Genomic DNA, 20,205 nt, shown 5'->3' with positions numbered 1-20,205 from the left:
TCTATTAACTTATGGTTCCTGCTAGAAGTTTATGATAGTTCTCATTTCCCCACACCCTCAATAACAATGTCTTAACAGCTTTTTCATCTTAGTAAATTATTTTATTTTAATTTGTATCTTTGATTACTCGTGGGGTTGGACATTTTTCATATGTTTATGGGCCTTTTATGTGTATTCTTGAAATGTTCATTTTTTCATATTGATTTCTGAGAAGTCTTGCACAATACATTAATCGTTCTGCACTTAGCCAACATTTAGAAACATAGAAAATTCTGTTTCCAAATGGAGAAAGAGAACTCAGAATAAGACCCTAACTCTTATTCTGTTTGTATGGAAAGTTCTTCAGGTTGAAAGCTTGATTGGTAGTGATAATGGTGTTGATCTTTAAAAAGAAAAATTAGCCCTGCAGTCTAAATTAGCTTGACATTTTCTACATTTCTGGTCTATAAAAACAAACCTCAAGTATGTAAAATAGAACCTAGAAATTTCTAAAAGAATCTAGAGATATGTTGGTCATTTAAAAATATTTTTGAAGATTCACCCTATGCTTAGTCGTACCCTAAACCAAATAAATAAATCCTTGCACAGTTTATAGCCAGGTTGAAGAAATAAAAGCTACATATATTTTTTTTAAAAAACCTTTCTTATGGACCAGATACACTGGCTCTTGCTTGTAATCCCAACCATTTGAGAGGCAGAGATTTGGCAGATCACAGCTCAAGGCCAGCCCCAAAATGTGACACCCCTACCTTTAAAAAAGAAAAAGTTTCTTATAACTTAGCTACACTTGGGTCAAGGAAGTGTTCCTTTAAGCAAGTAAGGGTTTTCTCTTATTTTGGATGCTGTATTGGTCTCCTGTGTCTCCTTTCACCATCTGTCAGCAGTATATTCTGCAGGGTTCTTGAACTCAGACATTTCACCATCTTCTGCTTTCCCATCATTCTACAGCAGCACAGCACATCTACAGAAAAGCCAAGACAGACTTCAGACAGCCCTAGTATAGCTGGAAGATTTCCATTGCAGAGGTTTCTGAAACTAATTATTTACAAAGAAAAAAAAAACATTAAAATTGAACAACTCACCCTTCCTTACACTTAGGTGAGAATCCTAGAGTAACAGAGGGCAGTCCCTTAGCACCCCTGACTGTATCAAGGGTCATAGCCAATGAATTTGGAGTTCTTCAGTAGACTGTTTTCGATTCTTGCTCTCATTTCATCAGTAAGTAGAATTTTTTGAACAACAATGTACTCCCATAAGTAAATTAGATACAATAGAGGCTAGCACGCCATCCAAGCACATTCCCCTCAATATTTTCTGTCTGCCTCCTGTCCCTCTAGCTTCCCACCATATTCCCCACCACCACCCTACCCTTCTGTTAGCTGTAATGACCCTGCAAACACTAAATGGCATTTGAGTGCATTAAGCAGCAAACTCTCCAGTGACATAGCAATTATGGCTCTGAAATAGATTTGGTGCGTCACAGAAGATAAGGGTTTTGAAAGTTTCTGTTGTGATTATAGCCTGTGACTCCCACAAATAATAGGCTTCAAAATAAGAGGCTGCCAACGAAGCCTTTGTGGCTTTGTCTCAGTGATGGCACGTAAATTGCTATTAATGTCCTAAGTGTACTTGAATATGCCAGTCTTTGGGATGTAGAGTTGGCTCAGTGTCTCTCTTTACGCGGCATGTCATTGTTGGTCTGATAATCTGGGGTAATTGCTGTCTCTTGGATGGTCAGAAAAGAGTAAGAGCTTTGCTTCCTGTGTGATGGCAAATAGCCTCAAGATTTACACCATGTTCACAGACACTAACTGTGTATGCTTCATGTGCAGCCACCGTTCATCAACTGCAATGTGTGTACAATCTCTCTGTGTACCCTTAGTAAATAATAGTCTTGGCAACAAAGCCAAAGCAAAACCAAAGGTTATAAAAATGAAATAAAGAATTCAGTTCGGTATAGGATCAGCCAATAGGATAATTTATACTGAAAGTTAAAACACAAAATACCCTTTGCTTGAGGTATCTAGATTTGGCTATTTGAGTAATCCTAATGATCTGCTGTGTTATATACCTACTCTTTTCCCATATCAGCAGTGTGTGTGTATGCATCCACTCTGTAGGATCTAGAAGTACTTTCTGAACACACATTAGTTGCACCTGTATATAAAGAGCTATGTGGAAATTCGTGTGGTTTTTGAGCACTATGTTGATGTGTAAAAGTGTTGTGTATATTTTGAGTTTTATAGTTCTGTGAATAGAAGATGTTTATTCAGATATAAATAGAGTTTTCTGTACCAAGACACCTCTATTTAGCTGAATCAAGCTGAGCTTATTTTTCTTTGCCAGGATAACCTTTGAAAAGCTAAATAAAAACAAACTTTAAATTTTAACCTACTGTTTGTAAATTTAGGCTGAGGACCCCATACATCTACAGGACATGCAACATTTTGTATAACTGTCCTGTTTGTGCTCTTAACAGAAATAAGAAAGCAATCCTCTGTAAACCTGAAAATTTACACTATCTAACAGTCCATGTGAACTACAGAGATCCTCTGTGTCTCTCATGCCTTATATAGCAGTATTAATTCTGGGCCTTCACAACAGATTAATTTACAAAAGGATAAAACTAAGGAGGAGCCAAAGCAGACCATGACCTGGGAGTTGACCTACAAGTGCACTCAGTCATGCCATGTGAGGGTGCTGGCAGGATGGCATACTATGATAGAGCTTAAACTGGTGGAGTCTTGCACTTGGATTTTGACTCAGCATCCCATGGACAGCAAATAGAATATGAGGTAGTGACTTGTAATATGAGAGTACGTATTCAGACCAAATGAAGATGGATGAGATTCACTCTCTTACTATACAGATCTTAGAGCATGACTTTGCATTGCCAGTAAGGTAAGTCATACTAACTGGTGACAGACATAGTGGTACCTTGAAAGTATAACCCTGAAGAGATGGAGTATGTCTTGTTCAAAGCCTACATTGATGAGTTGGGCTGTGGCTTGCTAGCAGAAGGTGTTAGAATCCCCTGACTTTTCTAAGGGCATTCTTGTGGTCCATATGTTGTTGCATCAACAACACAAAGGTTCCCTGAAGGTGAGTGTCAAAGCATGAGTCACCTGCCTTCAGTCCTGAGTGTCAGTAGTGGTCATGCTGTGTTTGTGATGACCACATACTGTCACCCAGCCCCAGCCCTTGAAACCTGAAACTTCTAAAAGATTCTAGTACATAATGGGGACTAACCTTGACAAATCCTAGTTTTTGAGTTTTAGTTTCCTTCCTGAGTAGTAGGAATGAGTTCACACTAGACTATATACAGTTATATATTGTTATATATTTGTGACTCAGAGTAAGCAAATTACTTATTCCTGCATAGCTTTGCAGTTGTGATGGGTTCCATTAGCCAGGTGAGCCAGTTTTCACAGGGGCAGAACACAAGGGAAGCCTTCAAAATATATATTCATCTGTTCAACTCAAGTGCTTTATTGAGCTACAGCTATGTTAGACATGGTTCTTTTCTTCTGATGGTTTGTTATTGAGTGATTTACCAACTCACTGAGGATAAAAACCAAAGCAAGCCCTCCTTACGGCCTTTGAGTCCAAACATGATTGGTCCTCCTCCTCCTCAAAACCATCTTCCCTTTCTCACCACTGTGTTCCCACACTCCCATTCATTCGTGCCCTCTTTGGTTTCCTCAGAAACTGTAGACAGGCTTCTCTTTCTGTCTCTGGTGCTCTCTGCCCACTCTTATCCATTTTCTGTTCACCATCAGATAGATATTCCAGAAGATCCTTGCTTCACATTCTCTCTGAGAGCTTATGACCAACTAAACACTATATATGTTCTTTTAATGATTTTTACCAAATGTGTGTTTCCTATAAAACAGTGAACTTGATAGTAGAAAACAGATTTTTTTTAAAAAATTGTTTCATCTATCACTATATATCCAATATACAAGGTAGACACTGAACATGTATTTGCAGAACTAAAAACTAAGTGATTATAATGGAAAGAATATGGTGGTCACATGGGATTTTAAAAGATTAATAAAAGGTATACATGGTTAAATTTCAAAATGAGGGCTCAGAAAGTCAATTGTACTAGAACCTAGAGAAGTGGGTGATAGTGTGCCTTAAAGAAACCTGTAAGGAGTAGGTGACTGTCAAGCCAGACCTTAAAAGATGACATGGGTTCCAGGAGACCAGAGGAGATAGACAGGCAAAGGCAAAAGAAGCTTCCACCTGATTTCTCTGTAGAGTAATAAGGGATCTAACTTTGGCAATGATAGACTTATTGTGTTTTTGCAGCAGCTTAAACTACAAAAGTCTTTGTAGGAAGGGTATCTATTCTTTCCCAGGAATGGCTGATTGCATTTCTGATCTCTCTGGACATTATAGACCTGTACAGCAAGATTGTGGAGCTCAAGGGACTGTGGTGGGAGCCTGCTGGGAGAGGTATGTGGTATGATACTGATGTAAAGTCAGCAGGGTCTGACCTAGTAATTGGTGACAATAAGAGGGATCATGGAAGCAGGAATCCTAGAGCCAGCAGCAGGATTTGATCTAGGCAGATGACTAAACTCCGAGAGAGTGGAAGACAGGTAGTAGTATTTGCTGAGTGAGATTCCAGAGGAACATTCAGATTCCAAGTCACTGCCTTAGTCTTAAAGGAACTGCAATAAATTGCAGGAAATTAAGCAGAAACTAGGCAAAGTCTTGGTAGAGATGGGGTCAGCCATAAAGAAGCTCCAGTATAAGGATAAGAAGGTCAAAGTCAGACAAGTAGCAGAATTGATTCTGAGTTACCTATGTTGCCAAACTAGGCCAGAATAAAATTTCTTCTGAGAGTACATGTTATTCCCAGATGAGGCTGACAGATTTAGCAAGTAAAAATATTACATGTGGCATACGTACACTAAAAAAAAAAATTTGTTGTTTATCTAGAATCCAAATTTAGTGGGGTGTCATATCTTTATGCCAACTTTGTTCCCACATCCAAAGATAGAAACTAGATCCACTTGTGGGTCTCAGCCTTGGAAAGTGAAAAGATAGGGAGTCAGTCTTTCTGTTCATTTTTGCAATTCTTGCCATGCCCAAGACAGGAACTGGGAGACTGTTCAGATTCCAGGTGGGACACTTTCCTTCTCCTGGGTCCTTGTGGACAATGCGTCTTCATGAGCTAATGTTGGAAGCTGTGACTACAACAGCCAGGATCCAATATCTTTCTTAACTGTTTTCCCTAAAAACACAGCATTGTAAATATTAATCATAATTTCTTGTTTATAATTAACTATGAAGTACCAGTCCTCTGAGAGCAATTTAGTAAGAGAAGTTTACTGCCTAGATGCAAAAGTTACCCAGAAACTTGGCCCTGCTTCTGCTCTGTCTTTTGAATGTTTTCTAGATACATAAAGCTTTTTTTAACATGTAATCAAACTGAACTGTGGAGTGCAGGGACCAGGTACCATCTATCCCTTCTCAATGAAGGATGGATGTTATAGTTCCACTAAATTTTTATTTACTTCTTCCCATGTCCCTCCAAGAGGTGTTTTTCAAAATCTTTGATGTGTCCTATGCTAGCCACGTTTGAATCAAGGATAAATTCCACAACTCTGCTTTCATTGCCTGGGAAGTGAGACAGTCATGTTAAAGGACAATATGGTGGCACAGGTGTTGTGATCAGGTACATACAGAGAACTGGAGAACCTGTAAGAGAAAAGCATGGCCAGGAAACAGATAGTGCTGCAAGAATACCTAAGTTCCATCTTGAAGAGGGGCCACAATGTTAGTGGATGTAATTGGATGAGAGCAGTGTATTCAAGGAAAACGAAGCAGGACTGCTCTGTTATGGAAATTCCTAAGTAGCCTGATATGGTTAAGGTATTAAATGAGAGTGTTGGCTTGGGAAATTGTAAAATCAAGGACATTGTAGACTTAAGGAGGACACTGAACCTCATTTTGAGGTCAATGGGAAGCCACTGAAGATTTAAACCAGGAGGTAACATGATCACAATTACATTTTTGAGAGACCACTCTGGTGGCAGCTAGAAATAGGTCTGGAGACATGCCAGACTGGACACAGACCATTTACCATTGTGAAAATTTCCTGGGAAATCTTGAATTGGAGGATGACTCTTAGGGGCTTTCCTATTGCATCTTTTCATCCTCAACATATGTGTCTCTTGGTATGTTCTCACTTTATAATTTTGAGAAAGTGTTAAGCATATCAGGAAAACATAGTTCTTCTAACTTGATAGAAAAATGATAGATGAGACCAAGCTTTGTGGGGTATGCCTGTAAACTCAGCAGTTGGAAGGCTGATGCAGGAGGATCTTGAATTTGAAGGCAGTCTGAGTGACATAAAGAGACTCTGACTTAAAAAAAAAAAAAAAGGAAGGAAAAGAAAATGATGGATACAGGGCATGACCTCTACTGAGTTATATAGTGGTGGCTAGTGGCTGTGTGTGTGTGTGTGTGTACTTGTGCACACAGAGAGAGAGAGAGAGAGAGAGAGAAAGGGAGAAAGAATGCATCCTTACTCCTTTGTTTTGCTACCTGGCCAGTCCCACTGGTCTGGGTAATTGAGGGCCTGGAGCACGTACACCTCCTCACCCAGGCTGAAGGCATCTCTGGTAATGGCATCTGGCCCATATGCAGATCTAGCTCAACTCCGTGCTGACATCAGCCGATTTGTGGCACCTCAGCGTATTTCTGGGTTGCAAATGAGAGTTTCTTAGTGCCAGACTCACTTGGGCTGTCACATCAGGTGATGAATTCTCTGCATCAATGGTGAGCTGCTAAGGTAAGCGCAGGGGAAGAGCGGGAAGGAGGAGGAGATGGGACAGGCCCTGTCAGCCCAGCACCACTGCTTTGGGCTAAAAGCTCCATGGGATCCACAACTGCCAGGGAGAGACAACTGCATACGGCCCCTGTTCTGGTTCAAGGAGGGTGGCAGAGAAAAGACAAGCTGAATTTGGTTCCTTGTGTTTTGTCAGGAAAAACCACGGAGGTTTTCCTACCCACCATTGTCCCAGCCTTGGCTACTAGCTAGCTGGCTCTCCCTCCTCAGTCAGGCATGACTTACCTTTGGATGGATAGGCTTCTAGAAAAATTTGTATGTTGCCAAACTCATCAGAACATAAATAGCCATTTTTGTTTGAAACATATCCTTCCCAAATATCTTCACTTTGTATTTTTCTTAAAATATGGGGTTTTGGGTCTTGGACACCTACTGCTTTTTGTTATAATTTTATCTTCTCTCGGCTTTTCCCTCCAGGAGGTTCTAGGCTAGCCTGCTCCACAGACTTTAGGCTTTGGATTGAGTCTTTCTTCCCAACCACAGAATTACCTGTAAGACCTCAGTGCAAATGTAGACTCTCTTTCATCGGAGATGTATTCAGAAATAAAATGGACAAATTTGATTTTGTAGATTTTTTTACCTCCAACCTGTGTGAGGTAAAAATGTCAGTGTGGTTCCTGACATTAGCAATTTGAAGAGCTAATTTGAGGATAGTTTGCATCAGAGAGAGAAAGAGGAAGTTGGGGTGCAAAAGAAAAAGTCTTATTTCCTGTCATCCCCACCCAATTGTTTAAAGAGAGCATCCTTTTTTCTCATTGTGCCCAGAGATAAATAAACACATCAGGGCGGAGCTTCCTACTTAATATTCACCCTCAGTCAGGAAGAGGGAAGGAATTGCTCTCCAGGGTTAACTGCAGTAAGCGAGGTCAGCTGTTTCCCAAGACGATGCAGCCTCTGAATGTCTTACATTAAAGTTGGAATGATACAGCTGAAGCAGCCAGCGTGATTTACGAGAAACCCAGTTAAGTCAGCTTTGCACTTAGTTTCTGATCTTAAGGTTTTCAGCAGCCAGGGCAGCAGACAATCACCTCCAGAGAAACAAATCCTCCCACATCTGCCAGCATCACACTTGTTTACTCTACGAAGTCCTTGTGTTTGTCTAGCTTGAATCCCATAGGATACAGTGTCCTACATATGGCAAGAAGTAGGGTATCATAGTTAGGGTATCTTGAGGTGGGGGTGACCATCAGTCCCAAGTGGCTCAGGCCACAGAACTCTACTGGAGCCTAGGACTCTGTGTGCTACTGTGAGAGAGTCTTGAGTACACTGAGTTGGGTTAGTTTACGTGTTTTATATATTCTTCTTCACTGGGCCAAATAGCATAATTAACATGTTAATTTTGATATCAGGTTGAACTAATTCCTGTCTCTGCCACCTGTGAGTTCTCCATAGCCTCATCTCGCACACTGGCCTGAGAAAACAGAACTTTTAAGAGAAGAATTCAAGTGTTTTCTCTATGAGTTATTTCAGCCCAGAGATAAAGTCTACCAGAACTTCTGGGCAATATAGAATGCCCTGCCAATCCCTTCCTAGTGAAACATCACAGAGCTAATCTTCTTTATTAAGGGCTTCACTGGGGGCAGCCTATCCTGTTATCTTAATGGAATTATAACATGGCTAAATAATGGTAATTACGAGGATTTATAACCATTGCAGTAACACTCCTTTTCGCCATGACATGGCTGCTTTTTTCTAATGCTTTCGTCTCATATCAGGTTGATCCTGAGATACGTGACATTTTTCTTTTTTACCAGTACTTTACTTCATGGCATTGGACTTAAAGTACCTTTGCCAAGTTTTCTTGAAATCCCACACCACTCCACCAACACACACACCCCAACCCCCACTCGAATACCCCATGCACACCCTTCACACTGCTCCCTGTCTATCTAAATATCTGGCAAACATACACATATAAAAGAGTTTTAGACTAGATAGATATCAAAATGCTAGCAGTAATTATCTCTGAGTAGTAGAATTATGGGTGTTGAATATTTTGTTTTTTAAGTTTTCTATTTTCCTGATACTCTGTAACAGGCATATCTTATTTTTTCAAGAAAAAGGATAAACAACATTAAAATATTTTCTTTGGGGGAAAAAAATAAGTAAATCACTATTCTCAGTCAGCCTAAAATGGAACCAGAATATATATGGTCTTACTCATCGCCTCCCTGTGACAAATCTTCATTAAGAATTTGAATTAATTCTGTTCATAATTTGGATTATACTACAGAGTCTTGACTCCCAAAAGGTAGAAAATCCTTCTGTTATAAAAGGGAGAATTCTCATTTTGACCACACTGATCTCTGTCAAATCTCCCTAACACAAACAAAAGAGAGACACCCTCTAACAGAGAAAGGAGTAGGCAGTTGGAGCTCAGAGCAGTTATTCGTTAGACTAGGATGGAGCAAATGTGTTCTTGGCAATGCTTAGGATGAGCATTTACCCTTGGTATCCAGATCTGCTCCTTAGTCAAGGGAGGAAAAAACCTACGCTCATGCTAAGTTACTGGTAGGAGCTGCTTTGATTTAAAATTCTGGCTTTCCTGAGCATCATTTGGATGAGCCAATGAAAAAGAAAGCCAAGATGATGAAAAGGACAGAGAAAAAAGGAGCCAGACTCAAAGGTTAGGAGGGCTGTGTTCTGTCTCAGCCCTGGTCCAGGAAGCCTGCTTTTCTCTTGTACCTCTGCTCTCCTATAAGTGAGATGTGAACACACGTTTGTCAGCATCTATAAAAATACCAGACACTCACTTACATACTGTGAATTATATAAGAGTAGAAAAGGTGGTCCCTCCCAAATTGGAATAGTAATATTTGTCCCTTCTATTCCAAATTTTTCAAAGAATAAAATGAGAGAAAAGTACAATAGAAAGTATTTTATCAGAGATACCTAAGACCTGGTCTGCTCGACACTAACATTTCCACAGTCGAGGTATGTTAACTGCAAAGAACACAGTAATTGGGAGTGGGGGACTCATTTTTTAGTATAATTATTTAAGTGCTATAAAACATAAACAATTTTGAATTGTGTACCATGAATTAACTACTGCACAAATTATTCTTCAATTATTTTAGCTCTGGGATGTTTTTTTGAAAGGGTGATCACTAAACAAATCCTTTCAGAACAATTCCATTGTTTGATTGCTTGTGGATCTAGAGCCTCAGAAAAATGACTTTCAAACATCAGTCAAGCTTGTAGTTTCCTATCTGGCTACCTCTCCAATGCATTCATAGAAATTCCTCCTATGGTCTTGGCTACCCTGTCTTACTTGAATCATCCTCCCAAAGCTCACCTCAAAGAGCATTTCCTCCATGAAGTACAGTAGCTCCTGATACTCCAGCAAAATGTGGTACGATGTTCACTGAACCTTCAAAACAATGCACTCTGCCATTTATTAGGTTCTGCCTTGGCTTATAGTTCATTCATGGTCTTGTCTTACCCCCTTCCTTGAGGACACGAACCACTTCTCACTCATCATTATATGCTCAAGAGCTTCTAGTGCAGAATCTTGCATAGAAGAAAAACCTGGAATCACATAAAATAGGCAGGGCTTCTAGGTCTTCTAAGACCTCAGAAAGCCTTTGGCCAACCTTCTTATTTTCCAAAAGGGGAGACCAAGGCCAAAGATATGAAGTTCCTTCAGCATTGTCAATGGCTAGCTGTTACCAGTGTCAGAAACAAACAAAAATCCCTCAGGTCTCTGGACCTGCAGGAAAGCCATTGTTCCACTGGTGGCTAGGACTGAATTACAAAGTCTTTGAGAAATGCAAACACATTACACAAGTGGAAGGTGTTAACCTGGGGTCCAAACTCTCACTGGGAGGATCTGAACACAAGGGAGGAGGGGAACATTATCAGCCACAATGACAGCTGACCATCTGGTGAGTGTCCCCGTGTGCCAGCCACTATGCTGGGCCCTTTACACAAGTTGCCTCGTTGTCATTGTCTGCTCAGAACGGCCGCCCGATGGCAGAGGACTGACTTCTCTCCCTTTTTCCCTTCTAGGCTAATGGAGGTTGGCAGGATGCTACTACCCCTTCATCAGTGACCTCCCCTACAGAAGGCCCCGGCAGTGTTCACTCTGATACCTCCAACTGATCTCCCAGCAATCGCATCCCGGCTGACCCTGGGCCCCAGTTGGGGCAGGGGCAGGAGGGAGGGTTTCTCTCCCAACGCTGAAGCGGTCAGACTGGAGGTCGAAGCAATCAGCAAACACAATAAGAGTCTCCTTCTCTTCTCTTCTTTGGGATGCTATTTCAGCCAATCTGGACACTTCTTTATACTCTCTTCCCTTTGTTTTCTGGGTAGAAGCCACCCTTCCCTGCCTCCAGCTGGCAGCCTGGTTTCCGTCATCTTCCCCCTCCCTCTGTTCTAGACTCCCGGGGCCCCACCCTCTATTACATCACTGAAGGATATTTTCAATGATTAGAGGAATTTAAAGAGGAAAAGAAACACAAAGAAAATAATAAAAGTGTTTGTACGTTCTCATGCTGGTGGTTTGAGGAGCCAAATTTACCTCACTCGGATCCCTCATCCCTACATTTACAGGCAATCCTTCTGATTCTCTTGTTACTCTCACTACCTCTTAGCAGGAGTATGCCACATTGCCCTATGCATTCCCCACCACCCTGCCTCTTACTCCTCCTCCCTGGGGGCAGTACTGATTGGAACACTTCCTTCCTCTTCCGTCTGGCCCAGATGTTCATTGGGGACTGCCATAGCTGGGCTTCTAGAGGAGCCACATTTTCCAGTTTCAGCTCTAGTAGGTTGGTTCCGGACAGGATCAGGCAGCAGGGGAGGGAAAAAGGAATAGCAAGGATAGGATTCCTACTGGCTCTTGGTTTCAGAGGCACAGTCTTTGGAGACCATTCAACATATAGGTAACAGCTTCAGAACCTACTGTAAATCAGGCCTGAGTTACGTATAGTGACGAATGCACTAGTAAGGAGAAGCTTGTGACCCTGAAGGGCTTCAGCCGTCCCTCACACACATGCATGTGCACATACACAAACACACACACACAAAGACCCACATGTAGACACATTCATAGTCTCACACCTTCACTTTCCCAAGATGCCGTGTGCAAATATGTACATTAGTAATGATAGCAACTGTACATGGTGAGCCTGAGAGAGGTAATCAGCAACTCTGAGTGAAGGTTGCTGACACAGAGAAACAATATGTGCCTGAGGCTTCCAAGACCTGTAGAGCCATCAGCATAAATTTACAGAATGGCACACACACAACTTTATTGTGATAAAGGTCAAGTTTCCAGCTGAACCATTCCTGTTTATACCACCTCTAGAGCTCTTAGGGAGCCCCACACAGAACTTACAATGTCTATAATGGATTTGGTTGCTTTATTTTTATTTTTATATTAGGCACGTTGTATTATCTATCCAAAATGTTGTACTGAAACACACATTCTTGATCCTGACCTCTTCCTCTGGAAAAGAAAGTGGTATAAGAACATGCTTCAGATGAACTTTTTGCTAACTTAATTTGAAGACATGAGGATCATAAGAAAGGGGCACCTATGTTTTCATTTAAATCACCTCAGTGATTAAATTCCCTAGGAATGTCCAACAAAATAGCATGTACTAGAAAACTATTCTCAAATATCACCTGAGCTTATATTCTTCATAGACAACTCTGCCAGTAATAAAGATAGAAGCTCTGACAGTTGACTCAGTGGGAGGTGGTCAAATCTCTTAGTGCCTGATTTTCTTCATCTGTGAAATGGACTTACTGTGCTTGGCTTGCCAAGAGGCTTGTGAAAGACTGAAGAAACTGATTTTGTTCATAACCAATGTATAAATATGGAATCAATGGAAGTAATGTCCCTAAGATAAATAGGTTCATGCTATGTTAGAACAATCAGTATTTTTCTTATTCTAACTTCTGGTTTCCATCACTGCCCTAATGTCACTACCATGATGATCAAGAAAAGACTTGTTTTTTTAGGTTTTTTTGTTTGTTTTTGTTTGATTTGGTTTGGATTTTGATTTTGCCTGTTTGATTTCTTAGGCTAGAGAAGAGCTTCCAAACTAGAAAAATAGGACCTCATTCTATTAGTTTGTACTTGAATCCCATATGGGGCCTTGCAAGTACTTGTCTCCTATCACATCTAGTCTGCTTGGCAGGCTTCCTGGGAGAGGTACAAGACTCTGAGGTCTGGAGATTACCAACCAACAAGGTTATACAATTCTCCATTATACTACAGTAATGAATAGGAAACGCTCCTCTACGTGTGTTGGGGGTAGTTCAGGATGCTATCTAAGAAACTTGAGGATATCTGTATTTGAAGGAAATGCAAAGAGATAATATTTGGCAAAGCAAAAGTATGCCTAGATGACCAACAGCACTAGAAAAAGTGTGTCTGTTCAACTATGCCATAATCAGACCAGGGCTAGATCAAACAGGTGCCTAGAAGGAGCATCTTTGTGACAATTCTGTAGTGGTGAGAACTTTGTCTTAGTGGGGACAAGACTATATTGAAGCTATTCCCACAGGAACATGACTGGATCACATCACTTTACTTGGGGCAGAATACAAAAGAGACACATGGAGGTTCTCTTAGAAACAAGAAGAATGACTCCAGATCTGGATTGAATTTCACATTAAGTTAATGAAAAATACCAGAGCGGTGCTACACTTGCACAGAGTTTCTCTCTCAGCAGTAGTTTGCACTGACCACATGACACAGCATCTTCCCCACCCAGCACTTCACTGGGTCCCCTTTATATCCAACCTCTTTCCTACAGTCCCCCCTCCAAACCCACTATCACTTCCAACATGGTGGCCAAGAGATCTGTCTGCGATAAGCAAGGCTGGAAAACACTGGCAGCCTAAGGGTGGAGAAAAAGAGTATGACTCTGGAAATAGCTCCCTGGGAATTCATAGCCAGTCAACTCCAGACACCAAAATGTGTCTGGATTCCTTCATTTTCTAATCGAAGTGGGAGTGCTCCGTTTTTCCTGACAGCAAATTTCCCTCAAGAAATGATACCTAGACCTTGGGATTGCCCACCTTGTAACTCTTCATTACATCCTTCCTTCCATCCCAAACCCCTGCCCTCTAGAGTGGAATCAACTCCTGCGCAGTACTTTAGCCACTGCCACCTTCTTTCAATTTATTTTTTATTTTGCTGTCTTTGTTCTTTATTTGCTGGTTACCTTTTCTCCCAACTTTCCTTCTGCCCTTTATTTTTCTGCCCAGAAAAACCTGACTTCGATACCAAAAAAGATGAAACTACAGAAACTCAAATTTAAAAAAAACTTAAAAAAACAAAAAAAAACTCAATGATTCTTTCAGCTTTATTAACATTTTCCATTGTTTCTTGCGACTTGTGTCTCGTTCTTTGTAGTATTGATGATGAACATTTGATAATGAATGTTCTTGTATATTCAGATAAAGAAAAAAACCAAAAAAGCGGTCTGAATTTAATAGTGTTTATAATAAAAAAAATTTTAAAATGACCCTCATAGCACGCAAAACAGGATGGGGAATTTCCCCTTCTTTCTGTGACAATGAGCATCATTCCTGCATTAGTTTTTAACACCGAACTACCTACATTCATCATTTCCCCCATTTTTCTTTTATTTTCTTGCATTTGTGAATTAGTTCAAGAATGCTAGAAAAGTGTCGAGTTGTGCACATCCATTTCTTGTTTCACAATGTTTAAAAGTGACAGTAATTCATTTTGTAAACTAAAAAAAAAAAAAAGGTTGGAATAGTGAGCATAATAGATACAACCTAACACGTTATTATGTTTATTAACTTTGAGACCCAGAAATAAATTTTCTTTCCTTTATTCCTGCTCTTAAAAATACAAAAAAAAAAAGTTTTGTTTTGTGTTATTTTTGGTTTGTTTATTTGAGGGGGGTGCTTTTTTTAATTGTCAAAATTATGATCTTAACTGTTTTTATTCCTGAAAAATGTATACAAGGTGATGTGAAAAGATGACATGGTAGAATAGGCTGTTTCTTTGTTCTACTTCACTTCAAAATTGAGTTAAGGTCAAAAACAAAGATAAAGCCCATCGAGGATGTCTCTTTGCTTACCTGCATTTCCAGAGTGTGTGGCACTCCTGCAGTCTGAGAAAACTAGTCAGGAACTTGCTTTTCCTTTTCACTTTTCAAACATTCAAGGATTCAGTCCAGAGGATCTTCTTGTACTTTAGGAAAAGGTTTTTGCCTTTGTTGATTCTGAATGTTGCAATCAAGTGCTTTCTTTCTCCCTAATTAATAATAACATTCCAGTTAAAAGTCCTCTTTAACTAGAGAGGATTTTTCTTCCATAAGAATCCACAGAAGGTACTAGTGTGATGAACACCATTGGCCCAATAAAGCAGATCCAGGAAGCAGATGTGGGGCCAGTCAGCCCGCTGAGCTCTGATTTGTATGAACAGTTGCTGAGATACTGAATCAGACCCAATGCTGTAACTTTCATGCTCAGAAGCTAAGTTTGATTTGCTGAGAGTGCACATCTTATTAACCTCCGATTTAGATGGCTGCTTAAAGCAAATCATAAAGTGGCTTGTTTCAGAATGTTTTTATTAATTATAGGAAAAAGAAAGCAATATTATCTAGAAGACATAATTTTAGACACTTCTCATTCAACAAATGAAGTTTTAAGAAAGCTAGAATTTAAGCAAGAAACATGAAGAGAGAATGTAGACTTGTGGAGCAATGCTGTAAGAGGCAGTTCCACCCAAACACTTGTGCTCTTATTTTTAAGTCATAACAAAATAATGACGAGCTTTTCACATCACCTTGGTGGTTTCAATTCCTAGCTCAAAGCTTTCTGGAAACTTATTTTTTGTAAACTTTTTTTGCTTTTGTTAAAATAAATAAAACATTGAATGTTTCCCCCTTTTTCTCTCTTATTACTTCTTTTCTTGCCTTTGGCGTTTCATTTGGAAGTGCTTTCCTTCGGTTGTTGGTTTTATCTTCCTCTCCTCCTCCCCCTCCTTTTTTCTTATTATTCAGAGTATAAACCTGCAAAGCTCTGCTCTGTTTCGGTTTTGAAAACTTAAGCTTTTCTGCTTCTGTGAGAGCACAGGCTTCTGACCCTTTGGATTCCAACTGAACTTTTGTGTTCTTTAATGATACTAACACGGTGTAGGTTTTACAGTCTCCTAATTTGTACTGGTAATGCATATTCCAAATAAATAGTTTCTTTTGTTGCAAAATATATATATATACTTGTATTTTGTACAAATTTCCTCTCTTACATGCTAGCAACTTCTCTTCCCAAAATATACGTGGGTTAGTGTGGAATATGGTTTAAACTATTGCCCTTATCAACAGTTGTAAGGTTTGCATACTATGGGAGTGGGGCAAAGAACTCATGGACCACCTGCCTATCCAGGAAGGAAGGAAGGAAAGGGAAGGAGGGAGGGAAGGAATGAAAGAAAGAAGGGAGGAAAGAAGGAAAGAAGGAGGGAGGAAAGAAAGGAAGGATCTTTTCTGGACAAACTAGCTGTGCTACGGGAGGTTAAGAGCACCCCATCTTGTCTGCTTATCCATAACAACAAATTCTAAGTGCCTAAGTCATGATTGTTTTCCCAATGACTCTTCTTTACTTTTGTTTGCCTGCTGTGATCTGATCATAAGGAAAACTGTGCTTCCAAGAAATGTTTCAAGTGAAGAAATCTAGGTTTCAAATAGTATTAGATGTCACTACAATAAGTCTGCACAGCTGTCTTCTCTGTTATGGCTGCCATTCCATTTAAGTATCTCTCCCAGTGGTTTGTCTGCATTCCCACTGGCCCCCTGATCTCTGAGGTTACAGTATGTTACAGTTATAGTCTCAAGTGTTGCAGCCTCCATGCCATAAGTCTTTGCCCCAGCCTTCAACACCATCTTCCCATGGAGTAGGATGGAACTTCTTGTCTAGGTATTGCAGGTTATTCTTCTAAATAACTGTTGCTTTCTCATTTTCATGTTGTAATTCTCCTAGGAGGAGAGGGAGCCCTAGGAATGAAAGTTGAGGTACCAACCACTTACCGCTTTTCCCCATCATGATTCTAACCAATAGAATCTAGATCAAAGATGGAGAGACAATGGGATCCAAGTTATCATTTTTAATAATAGACAAGTTACCAATGACTTTGAAAGTATAAACCTATTTGGCAAGCATTGCCAGGGACCAAAGCAGAGGCCTCATGTTCTCTCTTCAGATTTAAACATAGGGACGTATTCATGTATGCAAGGCAGACTCCGACGACTTCCTTTCCCAATTGCATGGAGAACTGTGGATCTGACTCACCCACCTAGTGCATTATTGAGAGTGGTACTAAGCTGTTCCCAGTAGGACTCCTCCCACCTAATAGCCTAAGGCAAATGTTTTATGGAGGGTGGCACAAGAGTCAGTCTCATGAGATTGTCCAGTAGGTGAGCAAGGAGCAAGAGCTCACCTGGCTCTGAATAGAAGACCAGAGCAAAGTATGTGGCTGGGCTGTGGGGGCTTCCTTCTCATAAAAACTAGTGCCATGCACACAGAAAGAAAAGCAGCCTAAGGACCACGAAGGCCAATGAAATGCAGGCCAGGGCTTCTAGCCTCAGCAGACTTCCATGGCCTCCTTGTGCAGTGTGGGGTCGGGGGAGAGGAACCATAAAGTTGTGGCAGTGGCAGTGCTCAAGATGGCATGCTTTGGAGAGCCACTAGCTTTGTATATCTTCCTGGGACCCAGGCAAGCACGATTCAGCTCTTGCTCTTGGATGGCTCCAGATAGATCAGCAGGGTCCATTCATTCATGTTTAGGTTTCACTGCATCCTAAGCTGAAAGTCACTCTCCTCCTCCCTTCCTGCCCAGCCAAACTTTTTCATGTAGCTTGGATAAATTATCAATATGCACTTGTAGATAAAATAAAGGCCTTAAGTGCTATCATACATTTGAATATGAATCTCCCATTAATAAGTACCCAGAGAGAAATTAAAGTGCAAAATAAAATCCTCCTCTCTCTTATCAACTAAAATTCAAAGAGATGTTAATCTACTGCTCTCTGATTTCCTACTGTGCTCATTCTCCAACAGTACCATTGCCACAAGTAGAGTATGGGGCCTTCCTTGTACAGTGGCAGCAGAGGCTTCTTCAACTGGGGGGTTGGGGGGTGGGTGGCTACTCTGGTCCCTCCAAAGTTCCATTAATACAACCTTGATCTTTCAAGTATTTCACTTTTCCTGGAAAGTCATTTAAAAGGCTTCAGTTCTTATCCACAGAATTGAGAAAACAAGCAAATTCCTGGTCCCTACAGCAAAATAAAGGTGCCAGGATTTAGATCATAGTACCATGTGGCTATTACTAATGAGTGACCTTAGCAGAGATTTAATGATTTGATGAGAAAACAAGAGAGCACACGAAAAAGTGAAGCTTTATTTCAGTCTTTAGGTACCAGTCTCATGTTGTGAAAAGGCTATCAACAAGAGGTTAATTTTATACTCTGCTTCCTCCATCCTGGGGGAAACAATCCTGTCTATGCACCCTGCCTCCTGTTTCTGAGAAGGACCTTTGAAATATTCATGCTTCGTGAAAAATTCAGAAATGTAAAATGGGTCCCCTCTAGTCCACACACTTACTTGAAGACTCTTTTCTTCCCCTTGGTTTTCATATACACATTTAAAATATATCTCAATTTCCATTTTCCTTTAACCCCTGCATTCTTAATCTCAGCTATGTTTATCTTGTACCACTGGGACTTCTGTTACTTCCTTCTGCACAATGCATCCAGTTTATGATCCCCTCCACACTTCCCCTTGTCTCCACTGGAGTCAACCTTCAATTCATGAACACAACCAGTCTTGTTGATACTGCAGAAAGCTGGGCTTCTTCCCCTGCACCTCTCCCCACAGAGCCTCGCCTTCCTTCAGTCCTGGGGTCCTAGGCTGTGAGTCACTAGCTGGAGAAACTTTCCTCTCTGCTATCCCTGTGAAGTTTGCCCCAATGTTCCTCTCCTGTTATTCCCCAGCTCTTCTTATGCAGAACCAGCAAAGTTTAACTTTTTCTGACTTTCTCCTCTCCCTGGTTACATCTCTTCTCTGTCTTGTGTAAAGGTTACTCTCTTTGTTCTTGAACCCAGACATTTGTTTTCCTAACAAACTTTTCTAAGTTCTATTATTTTGGGAGGGATTGTTGTTTTATTTTGTTTAATTGAGACAAGGTCCAGGTCAATCCTGAATTAGTGATCCCACCTCTTCTTCCAGAATGCTGGAATTACAGGCTTACAGCACCATGCCTAGCTACTCTAAATTCTATTTTGAAAATGTTTTCAAAAATTCTGCATCTGTCCAAAGCTTCCATTGTTTCAGATTAATCCTACTCACCTTTAATTCCTGGAATTCAGCCATGTTCCACAGTCAGTATCTGTCTTCCCATGATCTCCATATCCAGGATGAGTCACTGATGCCCCAACAGCCCCTCTGCAGAGATTTCCATGCCCCCAGGACCTCCGTGAGAGCCCTAGGTTATACCTTCACAACACAGAGACTGCCTGTTTCCCTGTACACAGTAACTGCTATGTTAAAATTCACTAATAATCTCGAAGTATTTTACTCTGGTCTTCCTGATTTTCTCTCTCAAATGTGTCCACATTTTTTGTTATCAACTAATGAACCTTTTTCAGTCAGGAACGATGACATCTCCACTTGCCTTCACCACTGGCTTCTATCTGCTGCCTTGGGTGCTTCCTGCAGACATTCTCATGGGGAATGTGTGTAGCTTGCTCATTGAGTTCCTAATAGCCAGATTACACCAACTTGAATCCCAGCTCTCCCACAGTCAGCGAGCTTCTTCCAGACACCACTTCCAACACCAAATGAGGATGTGACCAAAGGAGAGTTTTTCCACACCAACCATTTCTCCAGTTCTGCAACACAAATTAAATGTACTGTAAGCCAAGTCAGTTCTGACACTAACTACTTCAAGTAGGTTTAAAGGCTCGATCCCACAAAACTACTCTTACTTCAGATGCCAAGTCATCCATAAGTCTGACAAACAACTGTAAATTGGGGGTTGTTGCAATCTCCTCTTCAAATTTAATAATTTGTTAGACAGCTCATGAGACTCAGGAACCCATTCCACTTGCATTTACTTATTTGTTATAAAGTATACAAATGAACAGCCAAGTGGAGGTATACAGAGTGAGGTCTGGGAGGACCCTGACAGCAGATTTTTGTCTCTGTGGGTTCCCCACATTGGGATGTGTTCAGCAGCTCAGAGGCTCCCCAGACCCATTATTTAGGGATTTTTTCTTGATGTTACATTTAGTAGACATGATTGATTCATTGACACAGAGATTGAGGGACAGGGTGAAAAGTTCCAGACTCCTAGTGAA

The 20,205-nt window shown here is 40.7% G+C and overlaps 1 protein-coding gene across 6 annotated transcripts in view; it reads left to right on the top strand.

Moving 5' to 3' along the window:
- Positions 1–20,205, top strand: part of Pbx1 (PBX homeobox 1) — a 296,763-nt gene that overhangs the window by 253,041 nt on the left and 23,517 nt on the right. For 4 of the 6 annotated variants that reach the window (XM_074047608.1, XM_074047611.1, XM_074047610.1 and 1 more), the window contains one exon: positions 10,874–16,065. The exons of the other annotated variants lie outside the window; for them this stretch is intronic. In XM_074047608.1, the coding sequence (XP_073903709.1) occupies positions 10,874–10,966 (93 nt within the window). In that variant the 3' untranslated portion in view covers positions 10,967–16,065. Of the gene's footprint in view, positions 1–10,873; positions 16,066–20,205 lie in introns of those variants that run through there. 6 annotated transcript variants of the gene reach the window in all.

This window comes from Castor canadensis, chromosome 11, assembly GCF_047511655.1.
Source record: "Castor canadensis chromosome 11, mCasCan1.hap1v2, whole genome shotgun sequence".
In the NCBI taxonomy this organism is placed as follows: domain Eukaryota; kingdom Metazoa; phylum Chordata; class Mammalia; order Rodentia; family Castoridae; genus Castor; species Castor canadensis.
This window is presented reverse-complemented; position numbering and strand designations above follow the sequence as displayed.